Raw genomic sequence first — 25,497 nt, forward strand, 5'->3', positions numbered from 1 at the left:
TGAGGTTTGTTTCAAATTTTGAACATTTGAACCTCAAAACTTCTAAATCTGGGTTTCCTAAAGGTTTAGGGATTCCAAGTCATTGTTGGTGCAATGACAGAAGTTACCACCATGTCTTTAGGGGGAGGGACTCTTTAAAGGCATGAAAATTATTTTTCATGAACCTTGGAAGGTGGTTAACCTTCTTTAAAGAAAATGCTCATGGACGAGCTTTTGAACTTGAAATGGGGAGTGGATATCCTCATTATTTCAAGTGGGAACTCAAGATGTTAGAAAATGCTCAAGGTTGGGTATTTGTCTACATTGAGGAAGAAGTTAAGGATAAATGAAGGGTATGGGACCTTCATTATCATGTTGGTTCAACGAGTGAAGTTGTAACCAATGATGAGCAACTCTTCGGGGAGAGTTTTCAACAAATGGATTTGTTGAAGTGTGCCCAAAGAGGGGCATAGGTTGATGTGTGCCAATAGGGGAGAATGAAAGGACGTGTGAAAGGGAGTGTTAGGCTTTCATTATCTAAGAGGAAGTTTTCCCTCTTGGGGAGAATGAAAAGCAACTTATGCTTTCATTACCTAGTGGCATGAAGAATGAGGCTATGGGATTAGCCTAACTTACATGTGGCATTGTAAGTGTTATTGTGGTATTGTCAAACATCAAAAGGGGAGATTGTTGGTGCAGAATCCTCGGGTCAAGGTTGACTGGTTGACCAAGTGAGTCTTGGTTTGAGTTTAGATGTTTGACAATAAGATATTGATTGAAGAAGAGTCAAGTAGGTCAAGGATGACCGGATACTTATTGGGAAGTCCTAATGGGATGTTAGGCGGAAGAAAATCCTGGTGAGTGAAGCCGGTGAAAGACCTAGTGAGTGAAGCTAGGCAATTGGGAAGTCCTAGTGAGTGAAGCTAGGCGGAGAAAATCGTGAGTGAAGCCGGTGAAAGACCTAGTGAGTGAATCTAGGCAATTGGGAAAGTCCCGTGAGTGAAGCCAAGAGAAATCCAGATGGGTCAAGGTTGACGGACATCCAGTGAGAGTCCAAGTAGGTCAAAGGTTGACCGGATACTTGCACGAGGAAGAAAAGTCCAAGTAGGTCTTAGGAGGATACTTGGCAAGAAGAGAAAAGTCCAAGTGGGTCAAAGGATTGACGGACACTTGGTGAGAGAGTCCTAGCGGCCAAGGGTGACCGGATGCTAGGTCTTATGTACCAACAAGTCATGGTTGACTAGATGTTGGTTTAGGGGCTTTGGGCTTGGTTTTGGGCAAAACCAAGGTTTGGATTGATCCGTGGATTGATCCAGCAGGTTTGGATTGATCCAGCGGGTTTGGATCGATCGGTGATCGAGAATACCTGGATCGATCCGTGGATCGATCCGGTGAGTCCCCAAGAACCTCTGGATCGATCCGTGGATCGATCGGTGGATCGATTGGGACGCCGCTGCTTCGATAGTCTTGGATCGATCCGTGGATCGATCCGAAGTTTTTAGCGCAGGCGCTCGGATCGATCCGTGGATCGATCCAGCCTCCCAATCGATTGGGAGCAATCCAATCGATTGGGATTCGACCGTTACGTCGCTTTATAGTCGAGCGTCTTCTTCATCAGAACTTCACCGATTCATTCCAGATTCAACACAGCTCCTCCCCAGCACTCTCTAAGCTCCTCACCGCCAGTTCTTGAAGGTTCTTGGAGGTTCATCCAAGTCAAGAGGCGAGTTGCAACGAGAAGAAGAAGAAGCTAGGGTTTTTACTGCATTTCTTGTAAGCTTTTGCTTATTCTTTACTACCCTTTCTTCTTCTTGTACTGAGAGTCTTGTAGGGCTTCTCCGCCCTCGGTAGTTACCGAAAAGGAGTGTTTTCATAGTGGAGGGTGCGTGCGTGGTGTGGATCCTTGGATTAGTCATCTCCGTTGGAGGTGGATACCAAGTAAACTCCTAGTGTTAGCGTGTTTGTGTTTGTTTATGTATTTTCCGCTGCGCATTCTTGAAGAAACAAGCAACACTGAGCAACGAGCACGCGACGAGCTATTCACCCCCCCCTCTAGCTACTTTTGGTCCTAACATTCTCAAGCAAGCTTTCGCTCTGACTTCTCGTCCCTCGGAATCATTGTCTGCTTCCTTCTCGTTCGCCAGCGTACTCATCCACAGTTCTTCGTCCCTCGGACGCACCGAGCCCGTCAGCTCTCTCCCATGCCGACCTGCTCGCTAGCTGCGTCTCTTGCTCCTCGAGTAATCTTCCGCTTCGGCTTCTCGTCCCTCGGAAACACTGCACGCTCCCTTCTCGTCCGCCGGTGTACTCTTCCGCAGCACCTCGTCCCTCAGACGCACCGAGCTCGTCAGCTCTCTTTCTCCAATGTCGTCCTTCTTGCTAGTTGTGTCTTCCACTCGACTTCCTGCACTCCTAAGTTCATGCACACTTAGACATAAGATTCAAAAAACCACAGAACCTAACTTAACTTGTTTGATCACATCAAAACAACCTAGGGTTCCAACACGCTTCTCCAAAAGATTCTTGTGGAGCTTCCCTTCGTCCTCCTTGCTCAAAAGGTGTATGAAGAAATACTCGAGGGCGCCGAACTGGGGAGAGAGGAGTAGGAAGCAAACAAGTAGGATCCTCCTCCTCTCCCCTTCTCGCCCTTAGATAAGCGGTTGTTGATATTGTTGGATTTAGAGCTACAGGCAATGCCCCCGAGCATTAACTTGTTGTTGTTACTGCAATATTTTCTATATTCTAGTGTTGATGAGTAACTCTATATCTTCTTGCATCATAGTTATGGTGTTAGGTTTCCCAGCTTCTTCTATCTCGTAGCTTCAAATTCAGGTGAAGATTCCAACAGACGACGCCAAATTTGTTCCTGTCTGAAATCTGTGAGAAGGTGCGTTGGCTTCGATGGACTAGGGTTTCTAGGACGATGAACTCCTAAAGATATGGAAGAACTCCTCAACGATCCTACGCACAGTGAGATGAGCCAACAAAGTGTTAGTGATCTAAGACCGGGGTGGGGATCCTTGGCTAGGTCCTCCGATGCTCAAGTCAGTTCCTCTCTCGAAGGTGGAAGAAGAAGGAGAAGAAGAAGAAGTGTAGTAACTGAAGTACTTAGAAACAGAGTTTCAGATGTGAGAACTTGCTTACCTTGCCAACGAAGAGGATCCTCCTTTTTATACTATCTCATATAACCTCCGTAGTTATGAGGTGACCCCTAGTTTGTTAGAATTTGTTAGAAGATGAAATCATACTTTAGGTTTCATGCAATAATCCTTTAAGGAATCTTTTCTTAGCCCAAATGTACCTTTTTTATTGTTTGTGACTTATATTCCTAATGAAGTATGCATAAGAACACGTCACTGTAACTATAGAAGCTTCTAGAGAATATTTCCCGTCAAATCTGCCAAGTTGTCATACTTGTGTGTTATCTTCTGTTACACATGTTTCCTTCGATCGTTCAAGCCATCACATATATTATGAGAATACCCTCTGTTAAGCATGTTCTGGTCGATCATTCAAGCCGATCGCATATATACTGAGAATACCATCTGTTAAGCATGCATGTCTTGACCGGTCGCTCAAGCCGGTCGCACATATACTGAAAATACCTTCTGTTAAACATGTTTAGGCCGAGAATGTATTAAAAGCTATATAAGGCTAAGTGTCTTTATGCTTGGTCGGCCTTTATCCGGCCTAGCGCATGTAAACACATTGGTGCTCGCTCGGTCTTCATTCGGCCGATAATATACTAAAAGTTGTATAAAACTAAGTGCCTTTATGCTTGGCCGGGCTTTGTTCGGTCGAGCACATGTAAGCACATTAGTGCTCGCTTGGCCTTCACTCGGCCGGTAATATACTGAAAATTGTATAAGGCTATGTGCCTTTATGTTCAGCCAAGCTTTGTTTGGCCGAGCACATGTAAGCACATTAGTGATCGCTTGACCTTCACTCGGGCGATAATATACTGAAAGTTATATAAAGCTAAGTGTCTTTATGCTCAGCTGGACTTTGTTTGACCGAGCACATATAAGCACATTGGTGCTCACTCGACCTTCATTCAACTGATAATATATTAAAAGCTTTGTAAGATCAAGTACCTTTCCGCTCGATCAGGCTTCGCCTGACCGAGCGCCTACAAAAAGCCTTTTATTTAGTAGTTCATTATCTTATTACTCCTACATTCACCCAGCTATAGATCCTTCCTATCTTTTTCGATCATGACTTCTACTTCATTCGACATGCCAACCTATCATATATATATATATATATATATATATATATATATATATATATATATATATATATATATATATATACCTCCTCTATTCAAGTTGGAAATCATATCCTCCATTGGATTTGAAAGAAATTATCATCCCTAATTCTGAGTTTTCAAATAATAATATTAATATTTAGAGTTTGATGAGAATGAGATACTTAATTATAACATAGATGATTATTAATTGTAATAAAAAAGATGATTATACTCATGTCAAGTGTTTCTCATAGTTCGTCATCAAATTATATAAAGAAAGATAAATTATAAGATCAACTTATAACCGACCACTAACTTAATTAAAAGTTAAGAAATTTATTTCTCAAGAACATGTACATATATAGATGATTAGTAAAAATAGACCGAGAATAATAAATGAAACTTATATTATAGGATATCCCACGTAAAAATTATATATATTTTTGGTTGATATAAACACGTTTAACTATTAAAAAAATTTAAAGAGTGCATTTTGATAATTCATATAAATATTAAAAGGTTTTTCTTCATATTAATAAAATAGTAAGGTGCATTTTGGAGGAGGGTAGCTAAAACTCTTAAAACAAATGAAAATAAAAGTCGTATTTTGAAAATTTTATTTATTCATTCCCCACGGCCATAAGTTTCAGAGCCATTCCTGCAAAAAATATTCAGCAAAAAAATAATAATAACTACGACATTAATTGCAGTCACGATTGCACAAAAGCTGAAGATCGCGACAATAATGGAGGATACGGGCGAGGAATATGGCATCAGGTTTGGGCCGTCGTAACAGAGGCAAATGCATTACGGCAACAACTCCTCCGTCCTCGCCGGGATTCCAATCGTATCGCGCCAGCCCTTTAGATACGCAGCCTCGCCCCTGTTCATCTACATCTCGCCCGACGCCCTCTCCCAGCTCGACCACGAAGTCGAAAGGAGTGACCTTTCGGACGATTTCGCTATCGAAGCGGTTCCTTTTTCCCCAAATCGGAAGCGGAAAGGAGTCATCTTGCTGAACTTTTAGGTCGAAATCGATCCGCTCGAAGTAGTTCCTTTTTCCCATCCGAACCGGAAAGGAGCATCTTTTTTAACTTTTTAAGTCACAATCTAAACCCTTTTCTCGAGTTTCGGAACCAACCTAAACCAGATAGATCCTTTACGCGCTTCAAGTTCTTGATTGGTGCTGTGTCACTCCGGCGACGAAGAAAAAGGCAGATTTTATTCTGAATACTGAAGAGAATCTAACGCCCGTATCTTGTGAGTTTGATTTCATTCATCTTATTTTTATTTAGTTCTCAGACTTTCCTTGTTAATCAAAAGGGTGAATCGGAATTCAGAATGAATCCCTCTTACCTTTCGTGTTCAGATTAAGGCTTTACTATGTTGAAGAGGAGATCCAGATCGGTAGGCGGCAAGGAGAGCTTCACGATGCCTGATTCGAACTCTCCTCAATCTCCCTCTGCGAGCAATAACCTCAGCAAGCTCGCTGCTTCCTCCCATTTGCTCTTCCGGAGCTTCTCCTCCAAGAGGTTCGCAGACATCGAGGCAGCCGTGAGCCCGACCTCCATACTCGAGGCCCGGCCCTTCTCCTCCTTCTCCAGCATCTCAAACTCCGATAGGCAGACAAAGAAGCCTCCTTTTGACGCCGTCGAGCCCATCGGCCTTGGCATAGTCGACGCACTCAATGGGGAAAAAGCCAGAAAGAACTCCGAGCGCAGAATGGTCATCTTTGGGTCGCAATTGAGTGTTCGGATTCCCTCCAATGGCTCTGTCGAGTTTCCGAATTCTCCAATCGAGTTCGGGGTCAAGAACAAGGAGTCTCAATTGGCTCTCTTCTCCCTCGCCCGGAAATCCTCCGGCCATGAGGTACCTACCGTCTCTAGGTCTATCTCCATGAGTGAGATGGAGCTCTCGGAAGACTACACTCGTGTGATCTCACACGGGCCAAATCCGAAAACCACTCACATCTTCGGCAATCGCATCGTGGCGAGCTGCAGCGATGAATCCAGTACGACAAGGAAGGAGAATTACCATGACGCTGATTCCGCAGATGGATTTTTGACTTCTTGCCATGCATGCAAGAGGATTCTTGGAGAAGGGATCGATATCTTTATGTACAGGTCAGTGTTCTTCCAACTTTGGCTTCAAACAAAGTTACTGAAATCTCTAGAGTTCGCCATGATCCCTGTCGATTACTTCTGTGATTCTGATCACCATGCAAAACTATAACAGTTACAACATGATGTCGCAGCAAACATGATGTAACTGTAACAGTTCTCCGATGATTAAGTATTTGTTAGTGTGATAATTGAACAAGCTGTTTTGTTCAAATTCTGTGATAATTGAAGTAATATCACTGCTCATGGATCGCCATGATTAACCAAGATTAAACACTACTTTCTCTGTTCATTGTAAGGTGTTCTATCATTTTTATGGTAACATTTCAGTAATGTTTCTTTCAGAGGGGAGAAAGCATTTTGCAGCATCGAGTGTCGGCAACGCGAGATCCTTATCGATGAAGGTGTCTTCGCGAATTCCTCACCGGATTTATCATCTTCTAATGGAGGTAGAATTAGAATGTTGTGATGGATCAGGCTGTTCATTGCTGAAAGAGAGACTTGCAAGGATAGGATCAAACTGTTTCTTTCCTTTTTGGCTCACAATTCTCAAGTTATTATGATTTGTGAACCATTTTTCTGGATGCTTTTGTGTTGTTGTTCAAGATAAACTTTCAATAAATTATTGGAAGTGCGATTAACTAGTTGTTTATGACAAAGTGACAAATTTTGCAGAATATAAAGGACAACGAATAGAGGGAGGGAGATCATTGAATTATGCAATAATTGTCCAGTTGAGTTGTGCAATTTATTTTATATTTTAAAGATATTATTTTTTATCACTATATGAATTTAAAAATTAAAATGCATCCACCAAAAGGAAGATGCGATTTGATATATAATACTATCATATCCTTTTGTTTTCATCACCAAATTGTACAAAATATATATATATATATATATTATATTTTATCAAAAAGAAAGGAAACAATAGACTACAAAAAGTAGATTGGAATGAGAAGACAAGAATAAATGATTTGTTCTTGTATCATTTAAATACAAAAAAGAGTTTAATATATTACAGAAAAATAAAAGGGAGAAAATAATTTTAAAAAAAAGGTGATTGGATGCCTGCCATTGGTCGGTGTGAAGGGGCCCAGTTGGTGTGGAGTCGCCATGATAAGTCAAGCAATGCTTGTGCTAGGCCTAACACAATCTAACCCGAACCGAGTTAGACGTAGCTCGAAGGCAACCGAAGTTCAGCTCGAGCCGAGTCAGACATAGCTCGAGGGCAACCCAAACTCGGGCACGACCCATCGACGCCTTGACGCGACTGCAACGGAGAGAGGCAGAAGAGGACAAGAACAGCACAGCAGCCAACAATGACTGCTCTCCTTTTGCCACTACTTTATTGTACTCATTAACTTGCAGTGGTGCAGCTGCGCCGACGCGGCGGAGAAAAAATTGCTACACGAATTGGTATGCTGTTGTTGTTGTTTGATTCTTCATTCACCGCGTCGTTAAATTGATCGGGGCAGTAATTTCCAATCGCATCCTCCGCAAATCCACCAACTTCGCCTCCCGAATCCCTCTGCATTTCCTCCACTGTTTCTTTGTCTCTTTCGCCGTCTCTTCTTTGTTTTTTTGGGATGCTTTTCTTGTCTGCTCGTTGATTTATTTTTTTGCCGGAGCGGGAGATGTGCGGCGGAGAAATGGGATGAATCTGGGTGAGAAAAGCAGCTGGATCTGGAAGAACGGCTGCTGGATGATCAACTTTGGGAGGAAGAACGATTTCTGCTCACGGTATGATTATATATACATATTTTTCTTCCCACTTTTTTTTTTTCGCTCGGAGACCGATTTCGATTTCTATTTGAGGGTTTTTGGCTCTCTGATGCTGAAGATTTTTTCAATGCTACTTCTCCTCCTCTATGTTTGAGTTCTTGGATAAAGTTGCCCTAGATCTCCAGTCTCGCGCCAGCAGGAGATTATCTTTCCATCATCGCCTTAGTTTTTTTTTCTTCTTTTTTTGGCACTCAAATCAAAGCTTGAGTAAGTGTTTGAGAAGTTGCAGAGCGAAGTGAAGTATACGATTCAACTTCAGGCGACCAACTAAATCACTAATCACAGTTTTATGTTGCATCAGACACTGAGAAAAAAACAAACAAGCAAATGATCTCTAAATGCATTCATTGTTTGTTACAGAAAACAAGCGTGTTGGATTGTCTGAGAAGATTGATTGCTACCTCCCAACTTCAGGGTTAGAGAATATATCATTTTCTTTTCATCTTTCATTGATGTCTTTACGTTTACTAATCATGCTTTTACTTTTGTGGATGGTGTTGGTGGATGAATTTTTATTGTGTTTTAAGTGTGACTTTATCATGTTCTTCTCAGATGGTTCTATAAGCCATGAAGTCGGAAGCACACACTGCATGATCTTCAACTTCTTTCTCATATGCTTCATCAAAATGTTGTATCATTAATGTCTGCTACTGAAATTGATCTTCTTCGTTGTTGGAAATCCTTTGTTGAGCATATGTGAGATTGCAGAAGATTTTAGTTGCCTTGGTAACAGTCAACATGGCAACATTGTCAGAAGCTGAATCCAGACGCTTGTATTCATGGTGGTGGGATAGTCATATCATCCCCAAGCACTCCAAATGGCTGCAGGATAATCTTGCAGGTAATGCTTTTGACTCTCTTCTTTGTCTAGGTTGACAGCAAGAATTGATGCATTTTGTACGTTGAATCGAGCTTTCTACTTCTATAATTTCCTAAACTATAGTGGAGCATGAATATATAATTATTCATATAGTCAAAGACCAAAATTCACAAGCATTAATTGTTATACATATAAATATAACTCAGTAATAGGAAACATAGTTCCCAAAAAGATCATTCAAGTTTTAGCTGTTTTATCCTGATACATTATTCAATGTTAATGATGGAACATCATTTACACTTGCCGTTGCAGACATAGATGACAAGGTAAAAGCCATGATCAGACTTGTAGAAGAAGATGCTGATTCGTTTGCGAAAAAAGCAGAAATGTACTTCAAGAAACGTCCTGAGCTTATGAAATTGGTAGAGGAATTTTACCGTGGCTACCGGGCGCTGGCAGAACGATACGATCATGCGACTGGGGCACTTCGTCAGGCTCACCGAACTATAGCTGAAGCATTTCCTAACCAAACTCCTTTCGACTTGTTCGATGAGTACCTATCCCTGGATGCAGAGACAAATAATCCTGAAATGCCGCAAGGAAATTCACATGCAAATGATGCAGATAATGATCTTGATGCAACTTTCATGGAGAGTGAGGAAGGCAAAGTTTCAGAGTATAGATTACTTCAGAAAGAAATAGTGAGGCTGTCGACTGAAAACCAGGAGCTGAAGAAGCAAATTAGTTTGGAATCAGCACGTGCTGATAAAAATGAAGGTGAAGTTCAACGCCTAAAAGAGATCTACTCTGCAGCAAAATTTGAAAAAGAAGAATCACTTACTCGATATCTGGAGTCTATGACGAGAATATCTGACTTGGAAGATGAAGTCTCTCACACCAAAGCTGAGCTTAAGAAACTCGGTGAGGAGATGATCTTAGGAGCTACATGTTTAAACAACACCGAGGAATGGAGGCTTGCCTTGGAGAAGGCTAATCGATCATTAAATTTGGAACTTGACCTCCTAAAGAAAAAAATGGAGCATCAACAGGAGGAGCTAAACCAAAAGGGGCTGGAGCTGGAAATCCTCAATGTCTCCTTAGAAGATAAAGATCAAAGAAACGTGGAAGCTGAGATAGCTTGCCAATTGATTAAAAAGAGGCATACCGATACCCTTGAAGAGATGAGGCATCAGGTACTGGAGCTCGAAATGGAAGTTGAGAAACTGAAGGATGTGGATGAAGAACTTAAGAAGATCAGGGAGGAGAATGTGAAGCTAATTGAGGAACAATTTTCGTCTTCTCTAAAAATATTTAGCCTGCAGGATGAGAATTTTTTCCTGATGGATTTGAAAAGGAAACTTGAAGATGAAGCTGATCTTCATATGGACGAAAAGGAAGCTCTTCAGATACAACTAGATTGTCTTACACAAGAAAGAGATGATTTGGTAGTTAAGTGTCATGCACTTACAGATGAACTTCAGGGAGTTAATTTAAATGTAGAATCCCTTCAGACCTTAATAGAGGATTTGAGGGATGCAAACCTTGAACTTAGGGATACAATCATGGAAAATGAGGACAAAAGAACTCTTTACATGCTTAACCTAAACCATAAGCAAACAATGTCAAAGGAGATTCAAGTATTAGAAGCTACACTTTCGAACGTAAATGCTGAATTAGACAGATTAAGAAGGAAGGTAGATGAATTAGAAGACTCCTCTGCTCATTTGTGTGGTAGGATATCCATATATCTAGCTGAAAAGGCATCACTTTTGTCACAGTTGAAGGCTGCAAATCAGCAAATAGAGAAGCTCTCAAAGAAAAATGCATTCCTAGAGAACTCCCAATCTGATATGAATGTTGAACTCGAGGATTTGAGAAGAAAGTTGAAGAGTGTGAAAGAATCCTGCAAGTCTCTTGGCAATGCGAAATTATGTCTTCTTTCTGAGAACAGCACGCTCAAATCGCAGGTAAACATAACTTCTGGAAGCTGATTAAGGTATCTAAAATACTAATTTCTTTTTCCATTCTCCTATTCTGGAATTATTTCTTGATTGATTTTGTGGTTCTGACTTCAGTTTATATTTTGTTGCATCATGTAGAAACATGTTCAGAAATTAGTATAACAAGCATGGAAAATGCTAACATTGACGTCCTAGACTATTTAAAGTAATAAAAAAAAAAAACATTATTCAAAAGCAATTAGGTGAAGAAGCTCTAAGAAGATAAATTGAAAGTATGAACATCTCGAAAGACAATTAATAACTTCTACAGTTAACATTAATTTAAGAGAGATGAATATTGTTGAGGTATGTAAAATAGGATAGCAGATTCAAATATAATTAGCGATATAGCCCTGTATGTACGTAAATGGAAGGATAAGATCCATGGAGCTGATCACAAGAAGTTGGAACTAATACAGCTTGTTGTCTCTATTTTTATTGCATCAGGTTGAAAGCTTTAAACAGAATCTGCAGAGCTTGGAAGGCAGGTATTCTGAGATAGAGAGCAAAAGCACTAACCTAGAGAGGGAGAAAGATTCAATCCTTCGTCAAATAGAAGAACTTCAAGATTTATTAATCATGGAAAAGAAAGAAAACCATAACATTTTTCAGTCTAGCAAAATTCAACAGAATGCATTAGAAAATCAGATATTGCACCTTCAGGGACAAGCTAGGCAATGGGAGGAGAATTTTCAAATGGAACATCACCACATTGTAGATGCTCAGATCGAAATTTTCATATTGCAGAAATGCTTAAGCGATATGAGAGAGGTGAACTTGAACTTATCGTTCTCATCTCAAAAACAGGAATATGAATTAAGATGTGCTGAGAAACTTATGCTGAAGCTTGAGCAGGAATGCTTGAAACTGGAGAGTAAGATAACATCTTTAACAGAACATAACACGAAAGTAAGGGACTGGCTACACGTGATAATAAGATCACTTAGGAAGGATCTTGAGCATGCTTCTTTAGACAATAGCGAAGATGAATTAGTTTTGCAGCTTATTTTGCGTGAACTGAAACAAATGCAACAGACTAATTCAGAGGTCCAGGATGAAAAGCAGTGTATGTTTCAGGAGAAATCAGCTGTCATTAACCTTCTACAGCAGTTTGGGAAGTATGTCACAGAACTAAGAGAAGAGAAGACCATTCTTGAGAGAGAATCTGAAGTAAGAGCAGAGAATCTTACCTGGGTAAAATGCAAGAATGCTGAAATCCTTGCAACGAGTGAACTTCTGAGGAACGAGATGCAGGCAAGCAACGAACGAGAAGAAGCCTTGAAAATTGAAGTGGATTTGCTATTCAGACAGTTAGCTTGTCTACAAAAAACTCACAGCACATTACAAACTGATTGCTTTGAGGCACTGGAAGAAAATAAGTCTCTCTGTAGGAAGCTGTATAACTCGAGAGACAATGATGACAAACTGGAAGAGGAGAACAATCTTCTTATGGAATTTATTGCTTTGGACTGCCTTTCTGTGGTGTGTAGGAGTCTTATCTCAGAGATAAATTCAGCTCTGAATCTATTGATTAATGAAAATAACAATCTCCACAAGTCCAACAGCAAGCTTGAAGTGGAGAACACGCTCGTCAATGGGAAAATAGTAATGCTTGAAGATGAAAACACACATCTGAAGGACTCGCTGGCTGACTTGAAAGAGTGCAGAGGTGATTTGCTAGAAGTCCAGTATAATGTCAATCATGCTATAAGTGTTAGTGCAAAAGAACAAATGGAAATTCTCCAGGAGGAAATCACAGTAAAAAATTCAACTATACATGAGTTGGAGAAAAAGATTTATGTCCTCGAAGGAGAAACAACTGGACTAAGAAGCGATTTGAATGAGTATTCACTGTTTTTGGAGTCCCTCTGGGATGACATTGCAATCCTAGAAGATCTCACACTTTCCCTTGTGAGGCGGTATTCTACTTCTACTTCAATAAATACGATAAAAGAGGAGGTATGTTCACACTTTCCTTTCAACGAAGTGAGAAATGTTTTAGTTTCATTCATCTGAAGTTCTTTCTTATGTTCATCATACTGCAGTAAGAGTTCTGAGAACTTAGTAAATTAGATTACGTGGATGTTTGATGATGATACGGATGTTGTTTATTCAGGATGATCAGTTTCAGTCTTCTCTCTATACCAAGAGGGGCCAAGAAGAAGATAAGGAAGAATTTAGTGCCACCGGACCTATGGGACATCAAAAACTGCAAGATTTGCACAACAAGGTGAAGCTGCTTCAGGAGGCTGTGATGGATACAGGAAATGTTCTGGTGCTTGAACGATTAGATTCGAGTGCTAGTTTGGATGCTGCATGGAAAGAAATTGAAGGGTTAAAAACGACAGGAGCCTCCGACAATGACATCGCTAGATCAAAGTATAAGCAGCTCATGAGCGACATACAAATCGATATCGTTTTGAATTCTCCAAGGTACAAGAACGGTGTTCTTTCCCATGGCCTAAGAAACTCTAAAGAGGCTGGTGAACTGTGGGGAAAATATGAAGAGGGGTGCAGCACCCAAAATCAGAGCTACCGAACTGCAGAAATGGAAGGAAAGCTATTTGAGAAAGAATGCATTGGCAAGCTAGAACTCCCTGAGAAAGTAGAATCATGCCGTGACTGGAACAGAAAGGTCTTAGATAGACTCTTTTCTGATGCACAGAGGTTGCTGCTTCTGCAAGCGAGTATAAAGGAACTACAGAAGAACATGGAAACACCTGAAAGGATCAACCAGCCTACTAGATCAGAGCTCAATGCCATCGGCATGCAATTGAAAGACGCCGAGGGAACCATATCAGAGCTCAGTGAAGTTAATGGTAATTTGACAAAGCAAGTGGAAGACCTTTTTGCTTCCCCCGATGATCAGTCAGAGAAGAAGGCTAGTCACAGCAAAAGGCAGAAGCAAATCTCCGACTGGGCACAGAAGGTGTCTGAGAAAATCGGAAGGTTGGAATTGGAGATGAAGAAGATTCAATACGGTTTGCTGAAATTGAAGGATGAAAATGCAAATAAAAGAATGAGGACGATGAAACGGAGGGCTGGGATTCGCCTGAGGGAATACATCTATGGAAGGAGAAACAACAGGAGACAGAAGGAAGGTTCTTCCTGCGGCTGTTTGAGGCCTGCAGAGAACAGTGACTAACCCTCGTCCATGCTTGTTTTAATGGCTTTTATGTGCTTCTTTATGTAGTTGTTATCGTGAGTTGATTTAGGTAAATATATGAAAGTGCAATGTCATTTACTAATTTGAGGGTTTGTATATTTATTGTAGCTTTCATGTAGGTAAGAAACTTATGGAGCTCAATTATCTATTTGTATGGATTTTATGCATCTATTATTTAGGTTTTTTTTTTTTTCAGTTTTCTTCTTGAAAGGATGGTTGGAAAATTCTTCCACCATAATTTTCATTCAAAGATACAATAAAATCCAACACGAAATGGCAATGCAGAACAAAATTTAAAAAAAAATGAAACAATAGAATCCAGTACGATATGACAATTCAGAATATTTTTTTTTCAAAAAATAAGATACAAGAGAATCATATGTAATGTCTATTAACAAGTAAATTAATTTTTTAAAACTCCATTGATAAATAATTATTAGAATTAATCTGTATAATCATTTTTACAAAGTTAATTAATGAAATGTCATCTCTCTGTATTATATAAAATGTAGAATTATCTTCGATTATTTGTGAAATATTTTGTATTATATAATCCAATATATGTTCTAGAAAATGAGAAACCGACATCATGTAATACAATGTTCGCAAATTTGAGAGTTTGAGCACAAGTTGTAAGATCCGAAGGGCGCAACTCTTGGAAAACTACTACTGCTACCCATATCATACAATAATTTTGATAGAACATTCATCATATGTTTAGTGGCATTGTTGCAATCTTTGCGACCACGGAAAAAGATTAATCATAATTCGTAACTCCGAGAGTGGATAGTATACACATGATTGTCTAAAAACAGATTAGTCATCAAGAAAGAAAGAACAACCAAGAGGAGTCACCTCAATTGTAAGCTTAGCTTATGCCAACCATGAAGGTCCTCGGATCAGGGCAGGTACCGCTGAACTGAGCCTGAGAAAATTCAAAACCAAGGTTCTGCAAATTGTTTTTTTTTTCCTAAATAAGAAACATATTGAAACTTAAATTTGTTTTCATGATATCTATACTTCTAACTCAAAGTAGTGATGAGTCATGGATGGAGTAAATACTTGCGCAAGGAATTCTGGATTCAAGTTTGTATGTATTGAGGACCTATTTGGCTATCAGGAATCAAGATCATAGTAAAGCTATACTGAAACACATAACAATTATTATAGCATCATGAAAACTCAATCCTGTTAAAAGTCATGACCTCTTACAATGTAAAAAAGAAGAGAGAAAAAAAAGGTTTTACCTCTTCTTGAAACCTTTGAAGCATAAGGCGCTTCTGTTCAAGATCAGCAGCATATGAATCCAGTAAACCTTGACCAAGTACGGGAGATGACCAAGTGTTTCCTTTGTCCCTCTTCTGTAATGTTATGTGCATGACTTCATCCTCTAATTTGTAAAGACAGCAAAAACATCATTAATTGTCATAGTAAAAAATAAGTAAATGTAGACATTTAGGCTACGTTTGGTAGGGTGTAATCTATCTAGTAATATAATCCGGATTACATTACAAAGCTGATTATTTTGTTTGTTTTAACTTTAAACCTGTAATGTAATGTAATGTAATCTCGATTACAAAAGGTAGTGAAGTTTTGTAATCTTGATTACAAAGTAAATACTATGTAATCCGATTACATTACGAGGTCGCTGCTTAATCAAAATTTGAATGCCGAATTTACCCCTAGTCAGTCATCGCTCCGCCGCTGCCGGTGGCCGTCGGTCGGCGATCGTCGGCCACCGCCATCGTCGCCGATCGCCGGCCGTTATCGCCGCTGGCCGCCGTCGCCGCCGGTGGCGTCGGTCGGCGATCGTCGGCCGCCGCCGCCGTCGGTCGCTGGCCGCAAGCTCCGACAGAGGTGCGGCAACTGTCGGTAGAAATCGCAGGATATTTTTGTCATTTTATAATAATATGAATTACATTTCTTATAAAAAATAATGGATACCAAACAAAAGAATGTAATCACCCTTGTAATAAAAAATTACATACATTATATTACCAAACGTAGTAATGTAATCAAGATTACATTACATTATATTACAAATTTGATTACATTACAAGCTCGATTACATTACACCCAACCAAACGTAACCTTAGTGAAGTTGGTCAAACTACACAGGACCAATATCACCAACTAAGCTCAATTAAAATATTTCTAAAAGGATTTTTGTTGCTAAAAGCAAAAATAGTCCTCAATTCCAAAGAAAGTGCAACATGACAACCCCATTCTCTAGCTACTATAGCTAAGAAGACAAGCGCTGAGCAACAATTTCAAAGAATCGAATCTCACCAGTAGCATAGCTATGTGAGCACCCTCAATAATTAGCTATTTTATTAATTATTCTATGTGTTGACCGACTTCATGAATGGCAAGAAGCAATGCAACGCAACATAGATCCTAGAAGCTTCAATTGTACCAATGATGATCTCTTTGAGCTTGTTTGTAAACTGACGAGAAGTTTTCATATTTAGACGAATTTACTCCCTCAACTGTTCTGTCACGCATGTTTGATTCCAAGCATTGACTTACTAACTAGTGTCCAATACACAGCTTCGAACTGCCAAGGAATGTTTATACTAAATATGAAACAACGGTAGTCGTAATATAAAGGAACAAAATAGGAAAACTTGCAGGCAATAATAACGAATAGAAGGATAACAAGGATGCACTACCAAGGGTCCAGAAAGACGAGTCGGCCTTCACAGGGCAGGCGAGATCATAATGAAAAACAACCAATTCATTGAGAGAAGGAAAAAAAAAATGTAGAAGCAATCATAAATCTCACACAAAGAAGATAATAAAACAAAAGATAAGACATTGCATCGCATACATTGAGATAAGAAGGATTGCCCTTGATCCCCACTTCGAGGTGTTCGGACTGGATCTTGCAGTAAAAGAGTTTCTTGGGAACTTTGGGAGGGAGGTCGATGTACATGTCGACCTCCTCCAGGGTTTGATCCCATTCGAAAACCTTCTGACCTAGAGGATCGAAATCAACACCAGATGAGAAAAGAAACCCGAACCAACGGAAAATTTGTAGGAAGCGCGCAAGCACTCCAAGGAGAAAGCCAAGGATTTACCGCCATTGACGAAGCTGTGGCGCTTCTCCGACGCCAATTTCTCCGCCATTAACTGTGCTCCGTCGTAGATCGGCCGAGAGATCGGAGGAGAGAAGCAGAGACTTCTCCGGCATATATAAGCAGTTTAATATAAAAGATTGCATCATTGTTTATTTAACAACATTTATATATATATATATATATATATATATATATATATAACTTTTTTTTAAAAAAATGTCATGTTAAACATCATATTTATTTATTTATAATTAATTTTTTTTAATCAAATGAATAATATATCACAAGATGGTAGATTTGCTAGAGATTTAATCAAAACAATACTAGATTTAGTAACTACTATCTTAATTAAATAACTAACAGTTAATTGGATGAATTAATACTAAATTTACAAAGGCAATCTTGTTCTAACTAAGTTCCATAAAAACCCAACCTCGTAAATCCTTAAAGAATTTACATGTTTTCGGTGCAAGAAACATCGTAACTTAAATTTTGATATTGACAAAAAGAGTTAAAAATTTCGGTGCAAGAAACATCATAATCTATTGTCAAAAGAATTAAAAGTTAAGTCTGTTTGAGGATTAATATGCTCATCAAGTTTGTAAAAAAGTCCGAATTATGATTAGATAAAAAAAAAAAAAAAAGCAAGTTATAGTCAGTGGACTTCTCTATCCAACACATGTTAGTCCTCTTAATTATAAGTCAATAGTATTTGACTTTAATTTTTTGGGTTCGATATGATAAGAACAAGCTTGATTACAATATGCTCTCCTCTTTTGTCGCTTGCAAGTCTGATGGTTGATTCTCTTGCATTGAAGTGAACATAACATCTATGTATAGTATGAAACTACATCTTCAATCTCAAAACATTGTTATTTTTCATTAGCATAAGCAAACAAAAGAACTCCCAAATGGTCTCTTCCAATGTATGAAAACTAACACAACATTTAGACACTAAACGCGGCACTTAGACATCAAGCATCCGTGTTTATCTCAGATCCTCCGGTAAAAATGTATCAGTCCCTATCTATACAAGACAGTCAAAAATAGCATCTGGCAATCAAGAGAAAAGACGTATCTTCTACTTGGCCTCACAAATATCTTGCATGATGTAGTTTTACTTATGGTCATCATGCTTCAGAGTCTAATTATCGGATCTTTACTTATGATGTACAACTCACTTCATTGGCTGTTGGATACTCAACACAGCTTTGGGGAGAAGAATCCGTTATTGACGATAAAGATGATGCATTGGGTGCTTGGGTTGTGAGCGAAGGAACATGCCTTTGTGAATCTCTTCGGAGACTTTGTGCATCCAAGAGTGGATTATTTTGGGTGGTTTGTGGAGCATTGGGAGGTCGAGCACCCTCATCCGCTAGTTTTCGCAAAAGGTTCATCACCGTAGGAAGAAATCTTGTTGATAGTGTGAGGATGCCAGGGAGCTGCAATAGGAATGTTTGGGATTCATCAATAACTTTAACTACCCTCTGAGCTTGAAAAACAGCAAAAAGTTTCGTGCATTTGTAACATGCCAGAATTTACTTACTATGCCATTCTGAAACATCTCAGCAACATCTAACTGCACCCATAGAGCTTTGAACACCAAGAACATAACAAAAAGCAGCAACAGGTATAAAGGATTCCTGCTCACAATAAAATCAGCATGAGATAAAGAATGAAAGTTTCAGTTGTCCGTTTATTGGCTGTGAGGTAGATTGAAGCAGTAGGAAGAGTAAATGGAAGCAAAGACCTGAAGAGCACCATCAACTCATTGAAACCGAGGATTAAAATAGCAAGTATTGCCCATGGAGGAGGTAGCACACTGTTACTGCGCTTATGTGCTTCCTGAGATGAAGAGAATAATTGTGAGCAACTAATCCAACTATAGTTAATTTTGCCATAGTCAATTAGAAATCATGATCAATTACGAATTCCAAATCATGAACCAATGGTTGTTTCCTTGTTACTTGCAGTAGTGATGCCTACTTTAAGCTAATACATGCCAATATGTGTTTATAGTATCTTTGCTGAAGAATTCTGAACATAATAATATCATTGTTAAAGGAGAAAACTTTAATCTGAAATAAAATTAATTCTGAACTTTGATATTTTCACTTGCCAAATCAAAATGATTTCACTACAATTTCAAAAAATATATAAAATAAGAAACAAGAAGAGAATATGAGCAAAACGAGAACACACTCAAAAGAAAAGAAACTTATAATACAGGGATATGTACCTGTGCAGATATTGCTTGGGTGACAGTATATTCAGTCTCTGTCTTAAATTGTCTCCACAAAGACTTGCATTGCACAGGGGTGATCAATGTATTAGATGGAGAAACCTGAACAATATTCCACACATTAGTTTCTTGTCTTGCCTTTTCATATCATTGTAGACAATAGGATATCCACGCTTACCACTTCCCATGTGCTTGAAGCGAGTGATTCTGTTGTTGTTGTTGCAGTTCTCCGTACTAGGGAAACTGGTGCATCCATAAGTGCTGACATAAGAGTGGATTCAATTTTGTCTGGTTTTTCATCCAAACGAATAGCAGCCGTTACAGCCAACAGTTTCAGGGCCTGCATCATGACAGTGAACACGCAAGCTTCAAATATTTGTGTTTATATAAATGGTTGATTGTAAAATGTACTCCAAAGTTTAGGCCTTTTAGTGGGATAGTTCTACTGTGCAAATCCCCTACATGACTGATCTGGTCTGATCATGTGAAGAGGCGTTCTTCATGCACTCACATATCCTGAGGAAGAGCGTGCATGAATCTCAAAACAAGACCTTTTCGAGTTCACATGATCAGCCATGAATGGAGCCTGCACAGAACTTTCCCTTGTAGTGGATCTAGATTGAAATTTTGAAAAGATCACTCTATGCAAGGTTCAAAAGTACCGCTGCACGAGCATCCTTTGTGATCTTCCGAACATTTTCTTTTCCTGTCCAAACCCTAGGCATGGAGTCTTTGTCACGGCTAAACACTGTTGAGAACCTGATAATTAACACCATACAATCTCAGAAATGGGGAGTAAGTACAGATATGGTAAGTAGTTTAATTACCTATCCTTCATTCTGATCAGAACCTTGGCTGCTTCTTCTTTTGCTTTCTTTTCGACGACATTTTTTGCAAATTCTTTCAGATTCGTGATCCTCTCGTCGAAAGAAACTTTGTCTAGCTCAAATCCAGACAGTGAAGTAGAGAATTCCGAGAGAGCATTCCTGGTTTCACAGTGGTAAAGATTTCTTATGGATGCCCAAGTATCATTGCCTGCAGCCTCAAAAAGAGACTCAACTGGTTCAGCAAGTGCTTCTGTTAACTTGTCCTGGACAGCAACATCAACGGAAAGGTCATTTTTAGCACCAGAATTTGATGAATTCAGATCACGAAATGAAAGCATTGATTGACCTCATATCGATTTGTTAATTCAGAGAGTTTCTGATTGCGAAGAGTATTTGCATGAGCAGTGATATCACGATAAAGCTTCTCTCGGACTTTGGAAGCATCCCACTCAGCGCGACTGATGATAGCGTCTGAAGGTAAAAGATCAAATTGTATGAATTAGTAAGCATTGTATAGTTTCGACGATAGTTTCTTAGTAAAGGTGTTACCTGCACTTCCTTGATCAAATTCAAACATGGAGGACTCACTACAGTCTCGAACAGATGATGCAAAGCCTTTCCTGCTATTCAGTGAACTTTCCAAATCCTTTTGAAACTTTTCCAGAGACTTTGAACGTAGATGTCCAAGCAGGGCTTGGTAAGTAGGGTGCACAAGCTGTGTCGAACCAAAGAGATGAATATAAATGTCAACTCATGGATTAATATATGTCAACACATCAAGTAAGCATCCCTTTTACTAAGAAAATGCCAACTCAGCCGACGATAAAGGGATAAAAGATACATGAAGGCCCTTTTGTCAAGCATCTGATAAAGAAGAGCTTTAAAGAACGACACGGGGATAAATTCTCTTGAATAAATTTTTTGTTCTATTTTTTTACTGCCAACGAGAAGATGTCATGGTTTTGTGAGCAGGTGCCACAATTCTATTATTCTATTTCTACAACTAATGAACAGGTCTCAGTTCTATTTAACCAGGTGCAACTGTTTAAGCATGTGCTACAATTCTATTTTATTATATGCTACGGTAAGACACATGTTTAAATAGAATCATGACAATTATTTAAGATTAGATGCTCATGAAGGATGCTTCAGTAATCACGAGTCTACCACAGAAAAGACAAAAACTAGAGATTTGAATGGAAGCAAAAGCTATTATATCCAACAAAAGGGAGGATAAAGTGATTAACACTGAGTCAAAGAAGGGTATTTGTTCCATAGGAAAGAATCTAATTAATCAGGAATACATAGGGGAAAGTTTAGTAGTCTATTGTCTTACATGCAAGACTTTGGACTCAAGTTGCTTCCTCTTTGCAGTCCTAACGCCTTCATCAAAGTAAATAGCTTCCTTATCATACCTGCATCAAAGATGAATGGATCAGACAGAGATGATGAGATATTTGTTTATTTAACCTGAAGAAATAAATGCAAGAAAATAAAAGATATATTTAGAAAAAATACTCTTCAATATAAGCATCAAGAATAGCTTCAAGCTTTTTCCCAAAGCCAGAAACTGGACCAGAGTGCACTGCCTCCTCCAACTCCAGCCATTTCTGAAGCACAACTAAAATAACATAAATTTGTGGGGAATTTTAAGACAACATATAAACTTGATGGCTGATGTCACCTCATCAGAGGTTAAGTGACTGAGCTTCTCATTAGCAATCTCTTCGCAACGAACTGTTGCGACCATGACCTACAAAATTGTGTTCAAACACAGTTACAAATAAAGAAAAAAAAAAGTTTTGGGGGTTATATTATCATGTCATATTATCAGGTTGTATCTAATTATATTTAATATGGCCAACCCTAATTAATTTGAACAGCTCAATAAGTATGATGTACGACTGTACCTTATGGGCAGGAAGATCCAGATCCTTATTTTCACGCACAACCTTCCATATGTGTTGCGCGCTAAAGGAAAACCCTGAAGCAGGAACAACACCTCTTCTATCACCTGCAAGTCCTCCTGGGGCAATTGAATGCACAAACCGTTTTCGAAGTTCTGCAACCTGTTACACAGCAAATGCACAATTTTTTTTTTTAATGAGGCTATATTTATATCATATCCCTTTACTTATGTTAGAAATGCATGACAGCTATATTTGAATATAAGTCTTCAGTGGCAGATGTAAGGTTCTTACTTTAGGAGGACAAAATGCTACTATTTCTTTTTGCAGAAAGGGAAATATAAAGATTTCAGTCTATTATATTACATAGAATGCCCGACCCCCGTTTGTCCACCCTGTGCTATAAGCTTATCATTTGTGGTAGAGATATACATGGATTAGAGAATTTTATGAAAACATTTAAAAGTACAGTTAAATCTTAAAACCAAAACCGGAATACCATGAATACTAACAGAAAAGTTTTCGTCATTATCAGACAATAGTTCATGAAAATGATATACTTTATAGTAATGAAAGAGGAGAAAAACCTTATACCTGATCATGAAATTGATCTTCCTTCTCTTCATAACTAGATAATGCAGTGACCTCAACCTGATTAAGGGAACTGAAGTTATCAGATATAACAAGTCAATATATTTTGTTATCATAGACAATTCTTTTGCATGATGAAACTTACATTGAAGAATTCACTGAGAGCTGTGTCTTTCTGAGCCTCAGGCTTTGAAACACTGTCCCATATCTGATAACAATAATGACAATGGCTGCAAATGACAACAAATAAAAGGGAACATGATACAGAAGAAGATCAAACAACATGCCTTTTGTATATCCTCTCTTAGAACAGGTTCCAAAGCTTCCAGTGGTGTCTAATAAGAATCAAAAAGAAGGAATTAGTACTGCTAACTATAAAGCCTAAAGTTAAAAAAGGCGCAATAGCAGATCATACTCTTGTCCTGTCACGGATAACAAAGAGCAATGTGGTCTTGCGAGGGCTGAACAATCGCATCATGACCTATAAGAGAAATCAAAAGATTGATAACGTTAGACACAATGTAGTAACTAACACAACCAAAACATGAATAATAAAGATAAAAAAAACAAATAAGATCGTTTTAAAACTAAAATTTGTCATATAAATCAAGTTAACAAAATACTTAACTTAACAGTATATAAATTACTTTTGAAAAAGTTAACTAGATTATACATCATTAAATATTGACATAAGGTAACCCATCTCATGTTATGTTAGCATCGATTACAAGACAAATCAATTAGATTAGCAAAAGATATAAGATACCTGAAATACTGTTTTTAGCAAGGGTTTGTTAGCTGCTTGCTCTCGTCCAATATCATGGCACCACCTGGATAAAGCAACTTTAACAACAGATAAACCTAAACTTCATAAACTTCGCAAGAATAGTGCAGTCTTAGATAAGAGAGACAAGTGAATTGAAGTGAAAGATAAAACTCAACTCACATATTTATCAAAACTATGTCAGATATCGCCAGCGCAAAAAGTGCACTTTGCTTCTCAAATGCAGTATCATCCTAAAAAATAGTAAAAATTGTTTATCTTGATCATGATAAAGTGGCACCTGATCTCTTAGAAAACCAAAAGAAGTATATGGTCAAATAACTGTAAGCTGATAAAGAAGAGTTGGAAGGATGAATTTTATGGAGAATGTGCATCCGATAGGATTTTTGACCATTTCTTCAATAATTATAATGAAGGAATAATATAAATATAACTGACTCTAAATAGTTGGAACTCAATGTTGTGTTAGTGACCAGAAAGAGGTTACACATAATTTTTTATTTTATTTCCATGCTCAACTACTTCCTAGATGTGTTGTTTTATCTAGGCCAGTGACCCAATATAATGATGAATGTGATTAACTCAATGTAGTGAAGTGGAGGGAAATTTTATTTTTCCCTACAATGTTGGCCTCTTTCAAAATGCGCTCCTAAATTTCTAGTGGCCTAAATATGTCCCACACCCTTTGAGATTTTCAAACCCTTGTCATTTCACCCCCAAAGTATTAATATTTAATACCATCATGTTATTTGATAGGAAAGTGACGTGACATATAAGCCAATCATTACTTTGTTAGATAGATTAACACTCTTAATGGTTAGAGGGTGAAGTGACAAGAGTTAGAAAATTCTAGGGAATAATTTAAAAGAATATAAGTTTTGAGGGGCAAAATATAAAATTTTTCTTTCAGAACGAATGGAGAGCAATTAGAAAGAAAAAATACAAATGCAAATGTAAAATATTACCTCTCCTCTTTCTCTTCCATCAGTACCTTCCAAATCCATCACAATTGTACAAGGATCTATTCCGCGACATTTCGCTAGCCATATACCTTTCGTAGTTTGGCTCCTGATAAGAAGAAGGAACCAGAAACACTCATCTTAAACAAGTATTTCCAATAAATGGAACCGAGTGAACAGCTATTCTCAAGCACAGACAGAAGTATCAGTACCTTCCCCGCAAAGCATCCATTTCCCTAAAGTCAGTTCGGAAAAGATTATTAAGTAAAGTGCTTTTCCCTGCTCAAAAACAGCAATCATCAAATAGGTGTTACAAACGAAGAGAGGATGGCAAAGCTGAAACAATCAAGATCAATTTAAAAAGAAAACTAAAATCGGACAGCAGACAAAATAGGTCACAAAAAGGCCATCTCACCGCTGCTCTGGGGTCCCATGATGGAGACGACGACATATGAGAGTCCACATTCGGCGAGCCTCGTGGCCTTCATGAAATTCTCAACACCAGCATCATTGTACTCTCCTTCTCCATCGATGAGTTGGGCTGATCGGTACTCCTCCTCGGCCATCCTCCGATCTAGAACAAATCGGCGATGAGGGCGAAACAATGAAGTTCAATGGTACTAAAAAGCAACCGAAGCAGATCGATGGGAGATCTACACAACCCTCAAACTCAGGGTGCCTCTCTAGATCAAAATCTAGGATTCGCCAGGGGAGAGAGAGAGGGAGCGAGTGGAGCGGAGAGGAGAGAAGCTAGGCATTTCACAAGGATGAGCCAATTTTCTCGGCATTGTTGCCGTTATGCGACCTATTAATATTATAGGCATTGTCCCATTGGACTCCCCATTTGAAACGACTCTTTTATTTTATTTAAAAGCATTTTTAGTATAAAAAATTATTTTATTTAAAAAAAATTAGGATTAAAAATAATTAATAGGTTTAATAAATTTTAAATGTAGGAGTGCTTAGAGGATCCGTATCCAATTTTTTT

General features: G+C 38.6%; 4 protein-coding genes across 6 annotated transcripts; 2 read left to right on the top strand and 2 right to left on the bottom strand.

Moving 5' to 3' along the window:
* The first annotated feature begins 5,611 nt into the window (after positions 1-5,611).
* Positions 5,612-6,989, top strand: LOC121975687 (FCS-Like Zinc finger 8-like). The gene is made up of 2 exons (XM_042527486.1): positions 5,612-6,351; positions 6,694-6,989. Exons 1-2 carry the CDS (start codon positions 5,612-5,614, stop codon positions 6,815-6,817), a joined length of 864 nt encoding a protein of 287 aa, XP_042383420.1. The 3' UTR covers positions 6,818-6,989.
* A 687-nt stretch (positions 6,990-7,676) lies between these two features.
* On the top strand, positions 7,677-14,286 carry LOC121975688 (protein NETWORKED 1B-like). 2 transcript variants are annotated; one of them, XM_042527488.1, is made up of 7 exons: positions 7,677-8,091; positions 8,494-8,548; positions 8,686-8,974; positions 9,266-10,647; positions 10,732-10,920; positions 11,401-12,912; positions 13,070-14,286. In XM_042527488.1, the coding sequence occupies exons 3-7, from the start codon at positions 8,872-8,874 to the stop codon at positions 14,096-14,098; spliced, it is 4,215 nt and encodes a 1,404-aa protein (XP_042383422.1). In that variant the 5' UTR covers positions 7,677-8,091; positions 8,494-8,548; positions 8,686-8,871; the 3' UTR covers positions 14,099-14,286. The 2 variants fall into 2 exon arrangements, with proteins under 2 accessions (XP_042383422.1, XP_042383421.1); XM_042527487.1 differs by having other exon boundaries at positions 9,266-10,920.
* A 460-nt stretch (positions 14,287-14,746) lies between these two features.
* LOC121977770 (nudC domain-containing protein 2-like) lies at positions 14,747-17,293 on the bottom strand. Its single transcript, XM_042530194.1, has 5 exons — positions 17,200-17,293; positions 16,952-17,098; positions 16,792-16,842; positions 15,367-15,509; positions 14,747-15,068 (listed from the first exon to the last, which is right to left on the bottom strand). Exons 1-5 carry the CDS (start codon positions 17,246-17,248, stop codon positions 14,988-14,990), a joined length of 471 nt encoding a protein of 156 aa, XP_042386128.1. The 5' UTR covers positions 17,249-17,293; the 3' UTR covers positions 14,747-14,987.
* Positions 17,294-18,053: 760 nt separating this feature from the next.
* On the bottom strand, positions 18,054-25,322 carry LOC121975690 (protein ROOT HAIR DEFECTIVE 3-like). Of its 2 annotated transcripts, none has more exons than XM_042527489.1 (22): positions 24,925-25,322; positions 24,722-24,788; positions 24,516-24,618; positions 23,713-23,783; positions 23,533-23,596; positions 23,182-23,247; positions 23,054-23,101; positions 22,912-22,974; positions 22,770-22,826; positions 22,179-22,337; positions 21,953-22,021; positions 21,787-21,878; positions 21,605-21,683; positions 20,818-20,983; positions 20,615-20,739; positions 20,269-20,531; positions 20,104-20,200; positions 19,620-19,781; positions 19,439-19,543; positions 18,950-19,044; positions 18,746-18,842; positions 18,054-18,641 (listed from the first exon to the last, which is right to left on the bottom strand). In XM_042527489.1, the coding sequence occupies exons 1-22, from the start codon at positions 25,073-25,075 to the stop codon at positions 18,363-18,365; spliced, it is 2,478 nt and encodes an 825-aa protein (XP_042383423.1). In that variant the 5' UTR covers positions 25,076-25,322; the 3' UTR covers positions 18,054-18,362. The 2 variants fall into 2 exon arrangements, with proteins under 2 accessions (XP_042383423.1, XP_042383424.1); XM_042527490.1 differs by having other exon boundaries at positions 23,533-23,609.
* Positions 25,323-25,497: the final 175 nt, after the last annotated feature.

Source organism: Zingiber officinale, chromosome 4B (genome assembly GCF_018446385.1).
Source record: "Zingiber officinale cultivar Zhangliang chromosome 4B, Zo_v1.1, whole genome shotgun sequence".
NCBI lineage: Eukaryota > Viridiplantae > Streptophyta > Magnoliopsida > Zingiberales > Zingiberaceae > Zingiber > Zingiber officinale.